Below are 18,526 nucleotides of genomic sequence, written 5' to 3' on the forward strand. Positions count from 1 at the left end.
TTTTTAGATTTCTTATTATAAAATATGCTAGAATTTTTGAAACAGTTATTTTTCTAATTATGATGAAACTTTTGATGCTTAGTAACTTTAGAACTGTAAAGCTAAAATCTCAGAAAAGCCTATTTATTTTTTTAAAAAGCCAATTTAAAGAAGTAAACCTCTTAAGTTATTTCTTATATACTTAGTCTTCATAACTAATTATATTATATATCCATAATTATTTTGCTCAGGTAAATTCCTAGAAGTGAAACTTCTGGATATAAAATTTATGTAAAATTGGAAGGCTCTTGATATGTATAATCAAGTTATTCTTAAAAGACAAATTGTTATGTTTCCCAGTTAGATACATTATATTGATGTATACTACAAGCTATGACTCTCTAAGCCCCTAGTTCTCTTAAGGGTGCCGAGGCTGGAGAATCCTGGTATTTGGGAGTGAAGTTGGGGCTGAGAGTCTCTCTGCCTGACAAAGTATTGCTGAAGGTGGGGGACAGGGCTCTTTCTTCTTCCTTCATGTGCTGTGTGGTTTTTCCAGCCAGATTAATTTCCATGCTAAGAAATGGTTGTTGAGGGCATTACCAGCCCCATTCTGAAAACTGGGGATTGGGTGTCACCGTTAAACTCTAGGAGGCAACTTAATCCTTGGCGTGGACCAGGATGCTCTTCAGGTTTTCCCCAGAATCTTTCAAAACACATTTTATTTATTTTATTGTGGTAAAAGCCACAACATTAAATTTATTTAACCATTCTAACGTGTACAGTTTAGTAGTGTTAAGGATATTCACATTGTTATGCAACAGATATCTAGAACTCTTTCATCTTGCAAAACTGAAACTCTGCCCATGAAACACTAATTCCCCTTCCCCCTAAGTTCTTGGCACCCACCTTTCTACTTTCTGTCTCTATGATTGTCTGCTTTAGATACTTCATTTGAGTGGACTCGTACAGTATTTCATGTAGCATAATGTCCTCAAAGTTCATCCATGTTGTAGCATGTAACAGGATTTCCTTCTTTTTTTGCTGAGTAATATTCTGTTGTATGTATATAGGTATATACAGGTACCCTTGTAATCTGTATAACTTCAGATTTCTGGATCTTGTAGAATTGAGACCTTATTTTAAACATATATTTGAATGATCCTATGTACATGTATATATATATATTTTTTCTTGTGTGAGGTTTGTGTATATTTTTAATCTAAGAAATTTTATAGCAGCATATCTTTGGTGTGATATCATATTGCTTTCACATTATCATTTTGAGATGTAAAATGTATTCCCTTTGGTAAAACCAAAGGACTGTATTTTCCCAATATCTGATTCAACACAGTATAACTCAACAAAGCATTTTCTGGAAGAATTTCAGTGAGTCATAGTATAGAAACAGTTCTTAAGCAAGTAATTAGATAGTTGTAAGTCTCAACATAGAGATCAATGTCACCAGATACGCACTATGAGAAAGGCAGCATGTTGATATTAAAAAAATTAATTTGGTTGTACCTCCGCACCTCCAAGTTTAATGGTCCATCTATAGCTTATAGTGAAATGGAGTACAAATGGGCCTTGAAAATGTAATTTTCTGCCAAATCTAAATAAATTATGACATTGGGGAAATTATTATTATTTATTATTATTATTTTTTTGCGGTACGCGGGCCTCTCACCGTTGTGGCCTTTCCCATTGCGGAGCACAGGCTCCAGACGCGCAGGCTCAGCGGCCATGGCTCACGGACCCAGCCGCTCCGCGGCATGTGGGATCTTCCCAGACCGGGCACGAACCCGTGTCCCCTGCATCGGCAGGCGGACTCTCAACCACTGTGCCACCAGGAAAGCCTGGGACAAATTATTTTTGACAAGAAAAATTGGCAAATAAACTTGATGAAATCTGGTGAAATGTATTTTAGCAACATGTTTTCTGTTTTTTTCTATTAGCAGCATATAGTCTTTTGGTGTTAGAATCTTAGGAAATCTTAAAAGCTAGGTTCTGTGTACATCATTTGTAAGTTAAAGGCAATGATTTCAAGATCTGCAATCAGTAAATAAATTTCTGGAAATAACTTTTTTTTTTTTTGGCAACACCGCACAGCATGCTGGATATTAATTCCCCAACCAGGGATCAAACCCATGCCCCCTGCAGTGGAAGTGCAGAGTCCTAACCACTGGACTGCCAGGGAATTCCCTGGAAATAACTATTTTAATGCTGATTGATTTTTTTCATCATATGGAAAAATCCATATAACTCTGTTAGTTACTTATTTGTCTGGATATTTCTCATAAAATAATAAATATACTGCTATATTAGTATGTCACATACTTCATAAATATACTACTATTAAAGTCCTGCTGTGATACTGTGTTTAGCTTTTTCTAGTAACTGAAGGATGATTTAAAAAAATTTTTTTGATAGAATTCTCCCAGTCCTTGGTTACATCAGCCTACCCCTGTGACCTCAGCAGATGGTATTGGATTACTTAGTCACATTCCTGTCAGACCTTCCAGTGCAGAGCCTCATCGGCCTCTTAAAATTACAGCACATTCCAGTCCACCATTGACAAAATGTTTAGTAGATCATCATAAAGAGTAAGTTCACCAATGCTTAAAACTTGTCTTTTATAATTTTTCTTAATTCAGTTTATAAATAGATAATTTTAACAAATGTCTTAAAACTGGGCTGAGTAATAAGTACTATTCTTCTGTTTTTATATTCCTTTAATTTTCTTAATAATATTATAGCACATGCAAAGTCGTGTTTCACTTTTATGATAGAATAGTAACGCATAGAAGCTATATTTGTATTATACGAGAAAAACTGTGTACAGAAACCTTTGTGTATTTTCTTTGCAGAGAATTGGAGAGGAAAGCTTTTATTGAACCATTGCGTTCTGTTGCATCCACATCAGCCAAAAATGACCTGGATCTAAATAGGTCACAGATGGGAAAAGATGGTCACTTGCATAGGCATTTTGTGGATCCTGTATTGAATCAGTTACAGAGACCACCCCAGGAGACTGGAGAGAGATTAAACAAATATAAGGAGGAGCACCGTCGAATCCTTCAAGAAAGTATTGATGTTGCTCCCTATACAACTAAAATCAAGGGGCTTGAGGGTGAGAGAGATAATTATTCCAGAGTAGCATCATCATCCTCTAGCCCTAAAAGCCATGTCATCAAACAAGACAAAGATGTAGAATGTTCAGTATCAGATCTTTATAAGATGAAGCATTCAGTGCCTCAGAGTTTGCCTCAAAGTAACTATTTCACTACATTGTCTAATAGTGTAGTCAATGAACCACCAAGGTCATACCCATCCAAAGAGGTTTCAAATATTTACACTGAAAAACAGAGTAATACCCTTGGAGCAGCAGCAGCTAACCCTCAGACTCTGACTTCGTTTATATCATCTCTTTCAAAGCCTCCACCTTTGATTAAACACCAACCGGAAAGTGAAGGTTTAGTAGGCAAGGCACCAGAACATATTCCACATCAAATTGCTTCTCACTCAGTAACAACTTTCAGAAATGATTGTAGGAGTCCTACTCATTTGACAGTTTCTTCTACAAATACACTCCGGAGTATGCCTGCTTTACATAGAGCACCCGTATTTCACCCACCAATCCATCATAGCCTGGAGAGAAAGGAAAGCAGCTACAGTAGCCTTTCCCCTCCAACATTAACTCCAGTGATGCCTGTAAATGCTGGTGGGAAGGTTCAAGAATCACAAAAGCCTCCAACTCTGATTCCTGAGCCTAAAGACACTCAGGCAAATTTTAAGAGTTCTTCTGAACAGAGTTTGACAGAAATGTGGAAATCTAATAATAACCTCAGCAAAGAGAAAGCTGAATGGCATGTGGAGAAAAGCAGCGGAAAGTCACAGGCTGCTATGGCATCTGTCATTGTACGTCCACCTTCTAGTGCAAAACTTGATAGCATGCCAGCAATGCAGTTAGCTTCCAAAGATCGAGTTAGTGAAAGATCTTCAATTGGGGCAAATCAAACAGATTGCCTCAAATCAGCAGAAGCTGGAGAGAGTGGAAGAATCATTCTGCCAAGTGTGAATTCAGACAGTGCTCACATAAAATCCGAAAAAAACTTTCAGGCTGTCTCACAGGGCAGTGTTCCCAGTTCAGTCATGTCTGCTGTAAATACAATGTGTAATACCAAAACGGATATATTCACATCTGCTGCCACTACCACCAGTGTTTCCAGCTGGGGTGGTTCAGAAATAATTTACTCTTTATCAAATACCACTTTGGCCTCTAAATCTTTAGAATGTACCTCTTCGAAAAGTGTCAGTCATTCAGTGGCTCAAACACAAGAATGCAGGGTCAGCACGACAGCTCCAGTTACACCAGCCAGTAGTAAGACAGGAAGTGCTGTTCAATCCAGCTCTGGGTTCTCAGGCACAACTGATTTTATCCATTTAAAAAAGCACAAGGCAGCACTGGCTGCAGCTCAGTATAAAAGTAGTAATGTCAGTGAGCCTGAGCCTAATGCTGTGAAAAATCAGACATCTTCAGCCTCCCCTCTCTTGGATAGCACTGTAGTCTGTAGTACAATTAACAAAGCAAACTCTGTAGGAAATGGGCAAGCATCCCAGACAAGTCAACCAAACTACCATACTAAACTGAAAAAGGCCTGGCTTACAAGACATTCAGAAGAAGATAAAAATACTAATAAAATGGAAAATTCAGGGAATTCTGTATCAGAAATTATTAAGCCATGTTCTGTCAATTTAATAGCCTCTACATCGAATGATCTACAAAATAGTGTAGATAGTAAGATCATAGTTGATAAATTTGTAAAAGATGATAAAGTCAATAGGAGAAAAGCCAAACGAACTTATGAATCTGGCTCTGAAAGTGGAGATTCAGACGAAAGTGAAAGCAAATCAGAGCAAAGGACTAAAAGGCAACCTAAGCCAACTTACAAAAAGAAGCAAAATGATCTTCAGAAGAGAAAAGGTGAAATAGAAGAAGATTTAAAACCCAATGGGGTTCTCAGCAGGAGTGCCAAAGAAAAAAGTAAATTGAAGTTGCAGAGCAACAATAATAGTGGTAAGTAAATTAATTACTTTTTTATCTCAAGTAAAATGGGCTGTAAGTTCTTGCAATAATGATGGTGTTCTCTAAAACTTAGAGAGCTTAAAGGCATCTTTGACTTCATTTGTATGCCCTGGTGTAATGTATGTGCTCATTGACTTCATTTCTACAAGTACCCTATAAGAGGAAATGAGAGAAGACCTATCAATATTTCTCCATTTTCAAGAGACTTGTAGAAATATGTTTTTACATAGCACTCAGGTTGGCAAAACCCCAGTGTGTAATTTAGTAGTTACTCAGAATTTTGACCATTTCTAAAAATTGTCAAAAGGCAGTTATAGCTATACACTAAAAGTGGATTTCTAATACAGGCATACCTTGTTTTATTGTGCTTTCCAGATATTGTCTTTTTTTTTTTTTTTTTTAAACAAATTGAAGGTTTGCGGCAACCCTGTGTCAGGAAAGTCTGTCGGCACCATTTTTCCAACAGCATTTGCTCACTTCATGTCTCTGTCATATTTTGGTAATTCAGACTTTTCCATCGTTACGGTATAATATTTGTTTTGGTGGTCTGTAATCAGTGGCTTTTGATGTTACTATTGAAAAAAGATTACGACTCATACTATTGAAAAAAGACTACAACTCACTGAAGGCTGAGATGTTGGTTAGCCTTTTTCAGCAATAAACCATTTTTAAATTAAAGTACATGCATAGTTTTTTAGACATAATGCTGTTGCACACTTAATAGACTGCATTATAGTGTAAACCTAACTTTTATGTGCACTGGGAAACAAGAAAATTTGTGTACTTTATGGTGGTGGTCTGAAACTGAACCCACACTATCTCCAAGGTATGCCTGTATTAGGTATTTACCTGTAACAAGATAATAGTTGAAAAAGAATTCCTATTCACAAAACCTTCCTTGAAGTCCCACTTTTAGAAGAGAACTACTTCAAAGTAGTGTGGATGTAGCCCATATTTCACCCTTTGTCATCTGGAGAAAAATTGAAAACTTAAAAAAAAGAAAGAAAGAAAGAAAAGAAAACAATGAAATTACCTTCTATTTAACTAATAATGCTACTCATTCAAGCAGTCCTTAACAGTGGGTAAAAGCTAAATAAACGGGATTGGTGGTTTTGTTTGTTCATTTCTATATTCAAGAAGAACTTACATAATAAGTAAAAGTTTCAAAACTGATAATATTTATATTTCATTTGTGGCTGCAACAGGGCAGAATAAGTGATACTTGCCAGTAATATTCACTATAAAGTATTTCTGTATGTTTTTACTCTAGAAGTAGTTTTTCTCAGTTTGCTTATTTTTTTTTAGGTATGTTGCACAAGGCAGAAAGCAGTTAATAGTTTCACTATATCCATGTATTCATCCACATACAATATATGAAATATCTGACAATGTGGACATTCAAGACGTACTGTAACAAGCATTTGGATGCTTGAAGGCTCTTACTTGGGCCTTTTTACTGAATGAGGTTTTTCCCACATGCCTGTGTGGAAACCAGAGGCAAAGTGAAGGAGAGAAAAACAGGAGGATGGAATCATAGAAAAGGACAGTCAGAAAGTGAAAGAACAAAGGAAAACAAGCTCAACTAGAGACAGGCTGACAGACTGAAATGCAAACATAGTAAGAAGAAAGAAAGAGGGAGATTGACAACGAAGGATACAGGATACGTGCCATTTATTTGAGTGTTGGATTGCATACTGTGTTGTAATGTGTTCTGCTTACTTCCCCAGTGAATTCAAGAAGCTTAGTGTGGTCAATAATTGTTTCTCTTTTGTTTCACAAAACATTTCTTTTGGTGTCGAGTATTCAAATACTGGAGTTAAACTTACAGAAAACAGAAATAGGACTCTTCCAGCTTTTAACACTTAGAATATTCTTGAGAAGTTAAATTTATAAAATTAACTCTTAATGAAGTACATATTCTGTTTTCGTTTTGAGACTGTGTATGTACATGTTCCCAAGTAGGTTTTAAGACAAAGACTGGAATCAGCACTTCCCCCTCCAAGTTGTAATGCTTAGTCAAATCTCCCCTACATAGTGAATAACATTTAGCATCAGACAGGCTATTTTAAGTCCCATTTACTCCCAAGTCCAAAGTAATATTAAGTGACTATTAAATGCCATCTATTAATTATGGGCAGAGTTGACTTGCTTTTGTTCTGGGCTATTTAGAAAAGTTCTCTAAATTGGGAGTTCATAAGTTCTAAACCTGAGTGGATTATCTCCCTCATGGATTAAATATGATCGTTATCCTTTTAATGTTCAATGGGGTTGTCATCAGTCATAGTCAATCGAAAAGAGTTAAGTCTGCACTTAAAGAATGTAATATGATTGCATAGACTATTATACATGTATAATTATTACACAAATACGCATATCATAGTTTTTAGTACATTCTAAAGCCAGGTACAATAGAATTTGCTTTATCTGCTGTTTTAGAAAATCTTCATATCTGCTGCCTTTTGTTACTGATAATTAAAAGTTGGATGCTTTTTCACGACTAGTTTTTTACATCATTTTATGTACTGAAATTTCCCATCAGATTTAAATGTAAGTCCTGTGACACACAAAATCAGTGGTTTAACTGTTAGCAGAGTTCATTTCTATATCTCAAAAAATATTTTTAAGGTGAAGGCATATCAGAGGTTAAAGGTTAGCATGTATTTTTCTCTTATTTTCTTCCTCAGTTTTCTGTTGCTAGAGCAGCTGCTTTGAGGATTTACTGATAGAGAACTAAGGTTGAAAATGTTCTTCTGGTATAAAGGAAGAAGAAATATCCATTGAGTTAGGTATTTTTCGTTGACTAAGTGTCTAAATCTCAAACTTTTAGATTTTAGATGTTACCAGTAAATTATATATATAGAATTGAAAAATGGAGTTTTATTTTATTTATTGTACAAATAATATTACAGTAAAATTCATAAAAGAAGTTAGGCATAGTCATGTTTGGCCTAGTCTAGAAGCAAAAAACATAATATCAAAAACAGTCTACATGACCTGGACCTTCATATCTTTATAATTTATTCATTCATTTAAAAAAAAGGTCTAAGTGTCCATTTCATGTCACAGAACTGAGAGTTGCTTTGAAATGCCTGGTTCTTTCTTAATAATACTATTTAAATTGTTCACAGTAGTATGGTTATCCATACTCTTGGAACTGTTCCATTGTCTGGAATGTAAAAGCATATTGGTTAATGGTCGTTTTCTAGTCTAAATAGAAAGATTTCATTTAGTTTATTCTAGTGTAATAGATAAAAAAGTAAATAAATGATTGGAAGTAATATAACAAATAAAGATTTATCAGCAATGTACTACTGTTGTTCATTCTGACTTCAAGAAGCTCTGAATTTTTTATACAGTTCATAGGAGAAACGTGTCTTATACACAGTGGAGGAAATAACAAACATTTTACACAAGCCTTCTGGAAACATTTTTATTCCATAAGTGGTATGTGTGCCCACATACATGTTTCTCTAGTGGATTAAGCCAAATGGCTCCTTGCCCTAAATTAGAGAAAGAAGAGGAGAGAACATGTAATTGTAAAAGAATCAGGCAGCAGTCATAGAAGTGCTTAATAACTGGAACCTATTTCAAATGGGCCACCCTGGAATTTAAACACAGCGCACTTCCTGTGTTAAGATGTATGTGATCTTGCTGTGATTGTACTACGTATGCTATCAACAGGTAAGTTGACAGTGAGAGCTCAGAACAAGAGTTCTGCTGTATCTTCTGCAAGAATTATATAATCTCAGGAGAACATTTGAACTGCCTCTGATTGGCAAAATGGGTATGATTAGTAAACACAAGGGTAGGAAATACAATTTATTCATTCAACATGATAGAAATAACAAACTATGTAAATCTCAGGTCTGGCATATAGCTACATAAGTATGGGCAGTGTGAGTACACTGATAGGTGTCAACAAATACTTGCTTGTCCCAACGTGCTTTTAAGTGAATATATTTTTAAAAATTGAATAGGCTACATTTAACGTATGCACAATATAATGTTTTGAGTTCTTGCTGCTCTATAGATGACTGATTACTTGAGCCCGTGTTATTACAACAATTAAGTTCAAGTTAATGCACGTGATGGAGCAATGATGCAGAGTATAGTAAATACATTAATTTTTTTCCTGCAAGTATTAAATTGTATAGTGCGTTTGAGTTTTGTTTTTCTTTAGACTTCTCTGATGCCTTTTTTCTTTATACCATCAATAAAGACAGGCAGGTTAATATTGGCTGTTTTCTTTTACATCCTTCAAACCCTTTGATTTTTCTAAAAGATACTGCTTCTATCAAATATTGATACCAAATGGAGGGCATTATAATAAGGGAGAGATATTAGGAGAAAAATCTTAGCTCCTCTTCCCACAAATATAGTGTGATAAAATCGAAATTTGTCTCAATCCACATTTACCTTTGGAGAATCAGATTAAGTATTTCAAAACAATATAAATATATTGAAACTAGCCTGTAGTTTCTAGAAGTATTAACTTTTGGTCTTTAGGTCCTTCCTGTGCATCTTAAAAGAGCCTCCTCCTACATATAACAAATTTCTGTGTAGAAGAGCTGCATTTTTATCTATAGATTTACAAAGAAAATGAATGATTATCATGTTTGCTACTGTACAAATATGAATATTGAGTATGTGAAGATTTCAGTCAGCTGGAACATTTACTTACATCTGCATTTCCATTATGCTGACATTAAGAGTTCATTTGGTTAGTAGAATAGTAAATAGAAATGCTGCTATGGACTTTTTAGTTATTAATGAGTACCTTGAACTATAATATAATCTCTTTTCTACAATCTCAATATATGATGACAGTTGTATAATTGACTTGAACTGGGTTTTTTTTTGCCTTTATTCTCAGTGATCTTTAATTGATTTGAATATTATCTCAAGGAGTTTACCTTTCTAAAAAGTTATAATCTTGCTAATACTTTCCTACTGCTTTTACAGCTGGCATCCCTCGTTCAGTATTAAAAGACTGGCGTAAAGTCAAGAAGCTGAAGCAAACTGGGGAATCCTTTTTACAGGATGACTCCTGCTGTGAGATAGGGCCTAATTTGCAAAAGTGCCGAGAATGTAGACTTATTCGGAGTAAGAAGGGAGAAGAACTCACTCACTCACCAGTGTTTTGTAGATTTTACTACTTTAGACGGTAAGTTGAAAATAGGTAATTGGGGGAAAATATGGTGATAGGATATTGGAAATTGTACTGTCATTCTGAGGGTTTTTTGGAGGTGGGAATGAGGCTTTGAGCCTCTGTGTTTCTGAAGCATTATAAAAAGCATTATAAAAAGACACTAAACTTTTTGTGTGTCAAATTTAACAATAGGTTTAACTGTTAGACTAAATTCATATTCACACTGCTACTTGTTTTCATATGACCTTTCTCTTCTAAGAGATTTATTATTCCTTAATGAGAAAATGTTAGTATTTTTTCTAAATTATGGGAAACAGCAGTTTAAGGTTTTTTTTATTTATGTAAAACAAAACAATGTCACATTTATATCTGTGCATTAGCCACAATAAAAGTCTATAAATCTGGGTAAACAATCTAGGCATTAAACTAAAGTTTAATGTAATGTTGCATTACAGATACCCATACTTAGGGTTTTGTTTTGGTTTTTTTTTAATTTATTTATTTTTGGCTGCATTGGGTCTTTGTTGCTGCGTGCCGGCCTTCTCTAGTTGTGGTGAGCAGGGGTTAATCTTCATTGCAGTGCGCAGGCTTCTCATTGCGGTGGCTTCTCTTGTTGCAGAGCACAGGCTCTAAGCGTGCGGGCTTGAGTAGTTATGGCTCGCGGGCTCTAGAGCACAGGCTCAGTAGTTGTGGCGCACGGGCTTAGTTGCTCTGCAGCACGTGGGATCTTCCCGGACCAGGGCTCGAACCCGTGTCCCCTGCATTGGCAGGTGGATTCTTGATCACTGCACCACCAGGGAAGCCCATTTTGGGTTTTTTTAAAATTTTGTTTTTATTTTAATTTTTATTGGCGTATAGATACCTATACTTTTGTTAAATATATGTAGCTATAAAAATATGAGTTATAAAATGACAAGAAGGATTTGTTAGTAGCACGTCACATTTCACAGGTTTTGTGGTAAATATAAAAACAACTTAATAGTTGTTATGGGCTTCTCCGGTAACCCAGACAGTAGAAACTAGTTAATTTCTCAGATTCTAGCATCAGTCATTCCTGGATTTTGGTTCCAGCTCTGTCCTTAGTTCCTGTGTGACTTTATTAACTGTAGTAGGACTACAGCTAAGCCTGTCTCATCTGTATAATATGAATGATATGGTACCTACCTCACAGAGATTTCATGACGATGAAATGAGAACAAAGTACACAGAGTTCTTAGCATAGTACCAAGCATGTATATGGAATACACCTATGATGCTGCCTGCAATTATTTTTCTAATCATCATCATCTTCTTCCTAAGAAGTTACGAGGCACTTTGCTGTGACAAATAAATGTACTATGCTGGTGGCCCAGTAGAGACCCCAAAAATATGTATTGGCAGAAACAGAACATTCTTCTTTACTTCATGGTTTTTCTAGCCAACAATCCCCAAAGGACAAACAACTTCAAAGAATAGCTATAGAAGGTAGTCCACATGGAAGTACAGAAAGGTGGAAAAGGAATCAGAAGGAAAGTAGGTTTGAAGAGATAAGAAAATGTTTGGAAAAGTTTTAAGGAAGGAAAGGTAGACATAATACAAAGCTGAAATAAGATGATGGGTTGTCATGAAAGGAGAAATTTTTTTTTTTTAAGAAAAAAGAGGGAAAGGTAATAAAGGTATAGGAAGAAGTGGTAAAAGGAATGTTGTTGGTATTGTCCATTTGAAAAATACAGGCTGATTTGTAATGTACTTCTGATATCCCCTCTTTGAGAGTAAAGAGTAAGTTCAAAGACAGTCGAGAAGTAACCGTCAGCCTGTAGGAGAATGGCAATTTTTCTTCCGTTTACCTCAAACCTCTCTGAATTGAGTGGTTACATGAATTGAATATCAGAAGTAAGAGAAGGAAGTAAGCACAGTAATTGAGTTCCTAATATACTATTAAGAATTTCAATCTTGTTCCTCCAAATCATGTCAATGAAGTGTCATTTTAATTAGTGAGGAAGATGGGTTTTTTTTGTTTTTTATTTATTTTTGGCTGCATTGGGTCTTCGTTGCTACGCACAGGCTTTCTCTAGTTGCAGCGAGCGGGGGCTACTCTTTGTTGCGGTGTGCAGGCTTCTCATTGCGGTGGCTTCTCTTGTCGCAGAGCACAGGCTCTAGGCGCGCAGGCTTCAGTAGTTGTGGCACACGGGCTTCATTGCTCCGCGGCATGTGGGATCATCCTGGACCAGGGCTTGAACCGGTGTCTCCTGCATTGGCATGCAGATTCTTAACCACTGCGCCACCAGGGAAGCCCAAGAAAATGTATTTTTTAATTTAGCTTTTTTTTTTTTTTAAATCTCAGTGAGTCTTAAGGTGATTTATGGTATTTTCAACTTTAGAGGGTGCTGGCTTAGATTATGTGTAAAATAAGTGCATTGCTCAAGGCAGCATTCGGCCAACATTTTAACTCTTTTCCTCATGAAACACTTGGACAGTTTCCATTTGACTGGAGTTAAATAGTTAAGTATAAGTGATAGGTTATTTCAAGAAATAAGATTTTACCTAAAATTGGTGCCACTGCATTCCCATTTGTGTAGCACTATGGGAGTCAAAAGTTGTTTAAATTTTATTAATAAAGTTTGTATATATAAACAACCACTCCATTTTCATGTTTTTTAATTGTAAATTTATATATTTATAATGTAATATAAAAATATAAATTAATTATACATTTACAGCTTTTAAAACCTGGACTTCTGTCTTGTTATCTAATGCTTTTATGTTTTAATGTTTCAGATTGTCTTTTAGTAAAAATGGAGTGGTTAGAATAGATGGCTTCTCTTCTCCTGACCAATATGATGATGAAGCTATGAGTCTATGGACACATGAAAATTATGAAGATGATGAAGTAGACATAGAAACTTCAAAATACATCTTGGATATAATAGGTGATAAGTTCTGTCAGTTAGTAACATCTGAAAAAACAGCTTTGTCCTGGGTGAAAAAGGATGGTAAGGAAGTTAAATACTTAGAACATGCAACTATTCACATTTTATTTTAAGAATTTCTCTTTGGAATATGTTTTATCTGTGGGAGAAGTCCTTAATCTTACCTAGGCTTGTTTACTTTTAATTTTGATAACGACACTTTTATGTGCAAATGTACCTATATGTAATTAAGCTAACATATTTTCCAACTGAGGTTGAATTGGGTTAGCAATTTGTGAAATTACAATAGCATTTTGGTATTTCTGCCATTATGACATAACTGAGCACAATAGACACTTTGGATGTGAAATTGGGAAACTTCAGCATTTGCCATATAAAGACATAATCCATCCCAATTATTTAAGCTTTTTATCTCGTGTGATTCATCACAGTCTTTGGAGTTAGATAGACTTACATTTGTATCTCAACTTTATTCCTTGTTTAACTGTATGAAATGGGAATGATAACTACATCGTAGGTTTGTTTTTAAAGTAGTTATGTTATATTTACTAAGTAAAGCACCTAACATACTAGGTGCTCAAAATGTTAGCTTCTTTTCCTTCCCATCCCTTAAGTCAGTAGTTTGTCCCCCAGGGGACATTTTGCAATGACTCAAGACATTTTTGGTTGCATAACTGAAAGGTGTTGGGGGTATAGAGAATTAGCATCTATAGGTGGAGCCCCAGATGCCACTGCGCAGGGTAGCCACCCACAAAAGAGAATTATTCATCCAAATATCAAGGGCGCCAGGATTGAGAAACCCTCCATTAGATGTAAGTCTTCTGAAGAGAATTACTAGTTACATCGAGAAATCTGCTATTGATTGTTAATTAATAAATCCTTCAAAGTTTTTGGTTCGCCTTTAAATTTTTGTTTTTGTGCATTTCAGTGAAAATTGTATGGAAGAGAGCATGTTTGCCTTTAAATTTTTATTTCCCTGTATTTCAGCCAAAATTGCCTGGAAAAGAGCAGTGAGAGGAGTCCGGGAGATGTGTGATGCGTGTGAAGCAACATTGTTTAACATTCATTGGGTTTGTCAAAAATGTGGATTTGTGGTCTGCTTAGATTGTTACAAGGCAAAGGAAAGGAAGAGTTCTAGAGGTTAGTTGTAACTTCGTATAAATTGAAATTTTTTTTTAGGACCACTCATCTGGAAAATTAGATGAATTAGGTGAGTTTTTTCCCTACCTTCCTTAATTATGAATATATTACATTAAGGAAGTTTTATGAAGCTTATGTTTAAAAAAGGAGGAGTTAACCACAGTTTATTAAAATAGCCAGATTTTCTACAATAAAACTGCATCTACATCTTTTTAGCCTGATTAGTAGATCCACTCTCTCATCTCAATCAGATTAATGCAGCCCAAATTTAGGTTAGGCTTTGCAGCTTTCAGATTCCACTGTGTCACAGCCTGAAGTGTCTTATAGAACCTGTTAATTTATTTATTTTGGCTGTGTTGGGTCTTCGTTTCTGTGCGAGGGCTTTCTCTAGTTGTGGCAAGCGGGGGCCACTCTTCATCGCGGTGCATGGGCCCTTCCCTATCGCGGCCTCTCTTGTTGCGGAGCACAGGCTCCAGACGCGCAGGCTCAGTGGTTGTGGCTCACAGGCCTAGTTGCTCCGCGGCATGTGGAATCCTCCCAGACCAGGGCTCGAACCCGTGTACCCTGCATTAGCAGGCAGATTCTCAACCACTCCGCCACCAGGGAAGCCCCAGAAGCTGTTAATTATACAGTCAAGCACATAAGTCACAATTGCATACTTAACTAGGGTGAATTGATTTTTCTAAAAATTGGTCCATAAAGTTTAAATCCAAATGTTCAAGAATATGCTACCGCTAGCACCATTTATCCACTAGTTAGAAAATGAAGAAGTCTTTATTATATATGAAAACATCCTTTGAAATGATTATTTCTAATTTCTAGAGAAGTAAAATGGCACAAAACAGTGTTCTTCATGTTAATACATTTGGAAGATGAGAGTTTAAAAAGAAAGTAACTAACTGTACCTTTTGTCATGGTACAAGTGTTTTAGAAGAAGTTCATCCAAGGCAGTTAAGGAAGTTGCTTACGTAAATACTGGTAACCTGAAGGTTTGGGGGGGTAAAGTCTTAATGAGAGGATTCAAACTGTGGAAGTATTAGAAGTAAAACCATGTTTAGTGATAGGCTATTCAGTATCTAAAAACAGTGAATGTCATTTTCATTCCAGGCAGCTCTTTTTCAAAGTAGTATGTCAGATAGATGAACCATGATTTAGCCATCAGTATCTTTTCCACTGATAGGATTACTAAAACTTGGCTCTTTCTAACCCTTTTTCTTGTATACCCAGCGTTTACCAAAGAGACTTGAGCAAGCGGGAGAGCATCTACAGCTAGTTGTTTCTGTGATATGCAAGAGATACATGAGTAAAATGTAAAACCATAATAAGGAATGCATTTTAGGCAGTTAAATATCTTCAAAACCCTAAAAATCTATTTGGATATTTTTGGTTGATAGAAGAACTAGCTGCAGTGTTATAAAACTTCATTCCTTTTTACTGGTTCTATGTTACTTTCATTTTCCCTTTGCCAAATTAAAAAGAAATTAATTTTAATGTATTATATTTTGTTATATTGTATGCATATATAAGCATGACTTCTTTTTTAAACAAGATAGGGTATGCATAATAAACCTAATAGTTGTGTTGCTGTCAGTTTTCATAGTACTGTTAATTTTTAAAGTATAGCCTGTCAGTCACCATATTGTTTTTTTAAGTATAACCTATATGCCTTGAGTTGTATTCTATGTTTTATATATATATATATATTCTTATTTCACTGATAAATATTGTAATAAGCTCACATTGACTAGGTTATAGCTTCATATAGTGGTAACTAAACCTAGTGTCTAAAATATAACTAGTTAGAGAACATTTACAAGTTACTATGTAGGTTTTGTAGGGAAAGTCAGAACGCTTTTAAAGAAAACCAGTTTTAGGCTAGATTTGAATTTTATTTCCTCTGAAACTTTTCATGAAATAGTTCTAGATTTTTTTATGCTGAATTTAATGACCTTTTTGATACTTACTGAAGCTCTTACAGCCACGTCATAGATAAGTAGTTATCTATATCATTAAATTTATAGAAGAAGATGTCCTTGAGATCGAGGTATTGAATATTTTTCCTTTGTATGATATGCCTCATGCTATGCCTTAATACATCGACTCTTCCAGGTATGGAGCCTTATTGCAGTAATAGCAATTAAATACTGTCTTATCAAGTTGAGGCTTTTCACATGTCTTGTGACAGTTCGTGTCTTTGACCCATTAGAAAAAAATGAGTTGGCAGTAGCTCAAACTTATGAGTCTAATGTGCTAAGATCAGGCAAAAGCCCTGTTTGGCACAAATAGTTAAGAGTAAAAAATTAGCTACAGGGAAGATTGAGGTGACTAATACATTAATGAGACTAAAGAATGGTCATTTTAGAAAAGGCTAGTAACATTGTATCTGTTTTGTATCATGTTTTTATAAAATTCTCAGAAGACTGGAACTGTTTTTTTAAGAAGCAAACATATGAAACCTACCATTGACATTTTACATAATTGCTAAACTCTTTATATGTAAGCCATCAATTTTATAATTCTAAAACCATGACTAATATAAAAGTACATATGTTACTATCTTACAGATAAAGAACTGTATGCTTGGATGAAGTGTGTGAAGGGACAGCCTCATGATCACAAACATTTAATGCCAACTCAAATTATACCTGGTTCTGGTAAGTATAAATATACATTATTTTTTGGCTACATTGGGTCTTCGTTGCTGTGTGCAGGCTTTCTCTAGTTGTGGCGAGTGGGGGCTACTCTGGGTTACAGTGCACAGGCTTCTCATTGCAGTGGCTTCTCTTGTTGCACAGCACAGGCTCTAGGCACGCAGGCTTCAGTACTTGTGGCACTCGGGCTCAGTAGTTGTGGCTCACGGGCTCTAGAGCGCAGGCTCAGTAGTTGTGGCACTTGGGCTTAGTTGTTCCGCGACATGTGGGATCTTCCCGGGCCAGGGCTCGAATCCGTGTCCCCTGCACTGGCGGGCGGATTCTTAACCACTGAGCCACCAGGGAAGCCCTAAATATACATTATTGACTTAGTAGTGTAACAGGTCTTTGTTGTTCCAGATTACTTAGAAGTATGTCAATAGTAGTAGAAAGAAGTGGTAAGGTTTATGTAATCTTGAATTGCTATTGCTCTGTTCTTAGAATCCTCTGTGTAATAAAGTTAGCAGGATAAGCCCAGACCCAGTGATGAAGAAAGCCTTAGAGGAACCATTTTAGAAGGGGAAAACTGGGAATTCTCTGGCAGTCCAGTGGTTAGGACTCCACGCTTCCACTGCAGGGGGCACAGGTTTGACCCCTAGACGGGGAACTAAGATCCCACAAGCCACACCACGCAGCCAGAGAAAGGGGGGTCGTGGGGCGGGGAGACCAGAGTGTAATGAAAAAGCATATTAGATGTATTTATTACAGGTTATTCTACTTTTGTTTTTTTGAGCATAATGATTTTTAATTATAGAGGTAAAAGAAAAGAATAGAGAACATGAATTTGGTTGAATGATCAAACCTGAAATAGATGGAAGGGATGAAGGAAAAAATGGAAGAAAAGTTGAAAAGGGACAGAAAACCTCCACAAGAAAAAGAAAAAATTTTTATAATCTTAACAACTAGTGATGATCTTTTTATTAACCATCATATTTTGTAGTTTTGACAGATCTTCTAGATGCGATGCACACTCTTAGAGAAAAATATGGTATTAAATCCCATTGTCATTGTACTAACAAACAGAATATACAAGTTGGAAATTTTTCTGCTATGAATGGCGTGTCTCAAGTGAGTAAAAATCTCTATTCAAATAAAATTCATGGTTAATCATCTTTGATATTTGACATCCAATTTAGGACCTGTGTTTTATAAATTACGTTTCCTGTGTTACTGTATAAATGTAACCTCTATTTTTTAACTCTGAATAATTGAAGAAATAGTATTTTAAAAATTCAACTGTTCTACCTTTGTAGGTTTTACAGAATGTTCTTAATCACAGTAATAAAATTTCTCTGTGCATGCCTGAGTCTCAGCAGCAAAATACCCCTCAGAAGCCAGAGGGTAATGGCAACAGCAGCCCAGAGAGTGATGTAAGCACAGACAGCAAGTTAACTCCTCCAGAATCCCAGTCACCACTGCACTGGTTAGCAGATCTTGCAGAGCAAAAGGCCAGAGAGGAAAAAAAAGGTAAACCTAGTTTATTATCTAATAGAGAATTGTAATCAACAGTGTAGTATTATACATTAACGTACTACTGTTCACTTAGAACAGTTTACTTTTGTCTTTTGCTCTCATT

The 18,526-nt window shown here is 35.8% G+C and overlaps 1 protein-coding gene across 5 annotated transcripts in view; it reads left to right on the top strand.

Annotated features, from left to right (window-relative positions):
- JMJD1C (jumonji domain containing 1C) overlaps positions 1–18,526 on the top strand; it is a 309,407-nt gene that overhangs the window by 269,319 nt on the left and 21,562 nt on the right. For all 5 annotated transcript variants that reach the window (XM_082854703.1, XM_082854704.1, XM_082854700.1 and 2 more), the window contains exons 9-16: positions 2,407–2,579; positions 2,844–5,053; positions 10,025–10,226; positions 12,969–13,183; positions 14,108–14,260; positions 16,825–16,914; positions 17,891–18,018; positions 18,204–18,417. In XM_082854703.1, the coding sequence (XP_082710829.1) occupies positions 2,407–2,579; positions 2,844–5,053; positions 10,025–10,226; positions 12,969–13,183; positions 14,108–14,260; positions 16,825–16,914; positions 17,891–18,018; positions 18,204–18,417 (3,385 nt within the window). The remainder of the gene's footprint in view (positions 1–2,406; positions 2,580–2,843; positions 5,054–10,024; positions 10,227–12,968; positions 13,184–14,107; positions 14,261–16,824; positions 16,915–17,890; positions 18,019–18,203; positions 18,418–18,526) is intronic.

Source organism: Leucopleurus acutus, assembly GCF_964270905.1.
Source record: "Leucopleurus acutus genome assembly, chromosome: 14".
NCBI lineage: Eukaryota > Metazoa > Chordata > Mammalia > Artiodactyla > Delphinidae > Leucopleurus > Leucopleurus acutus.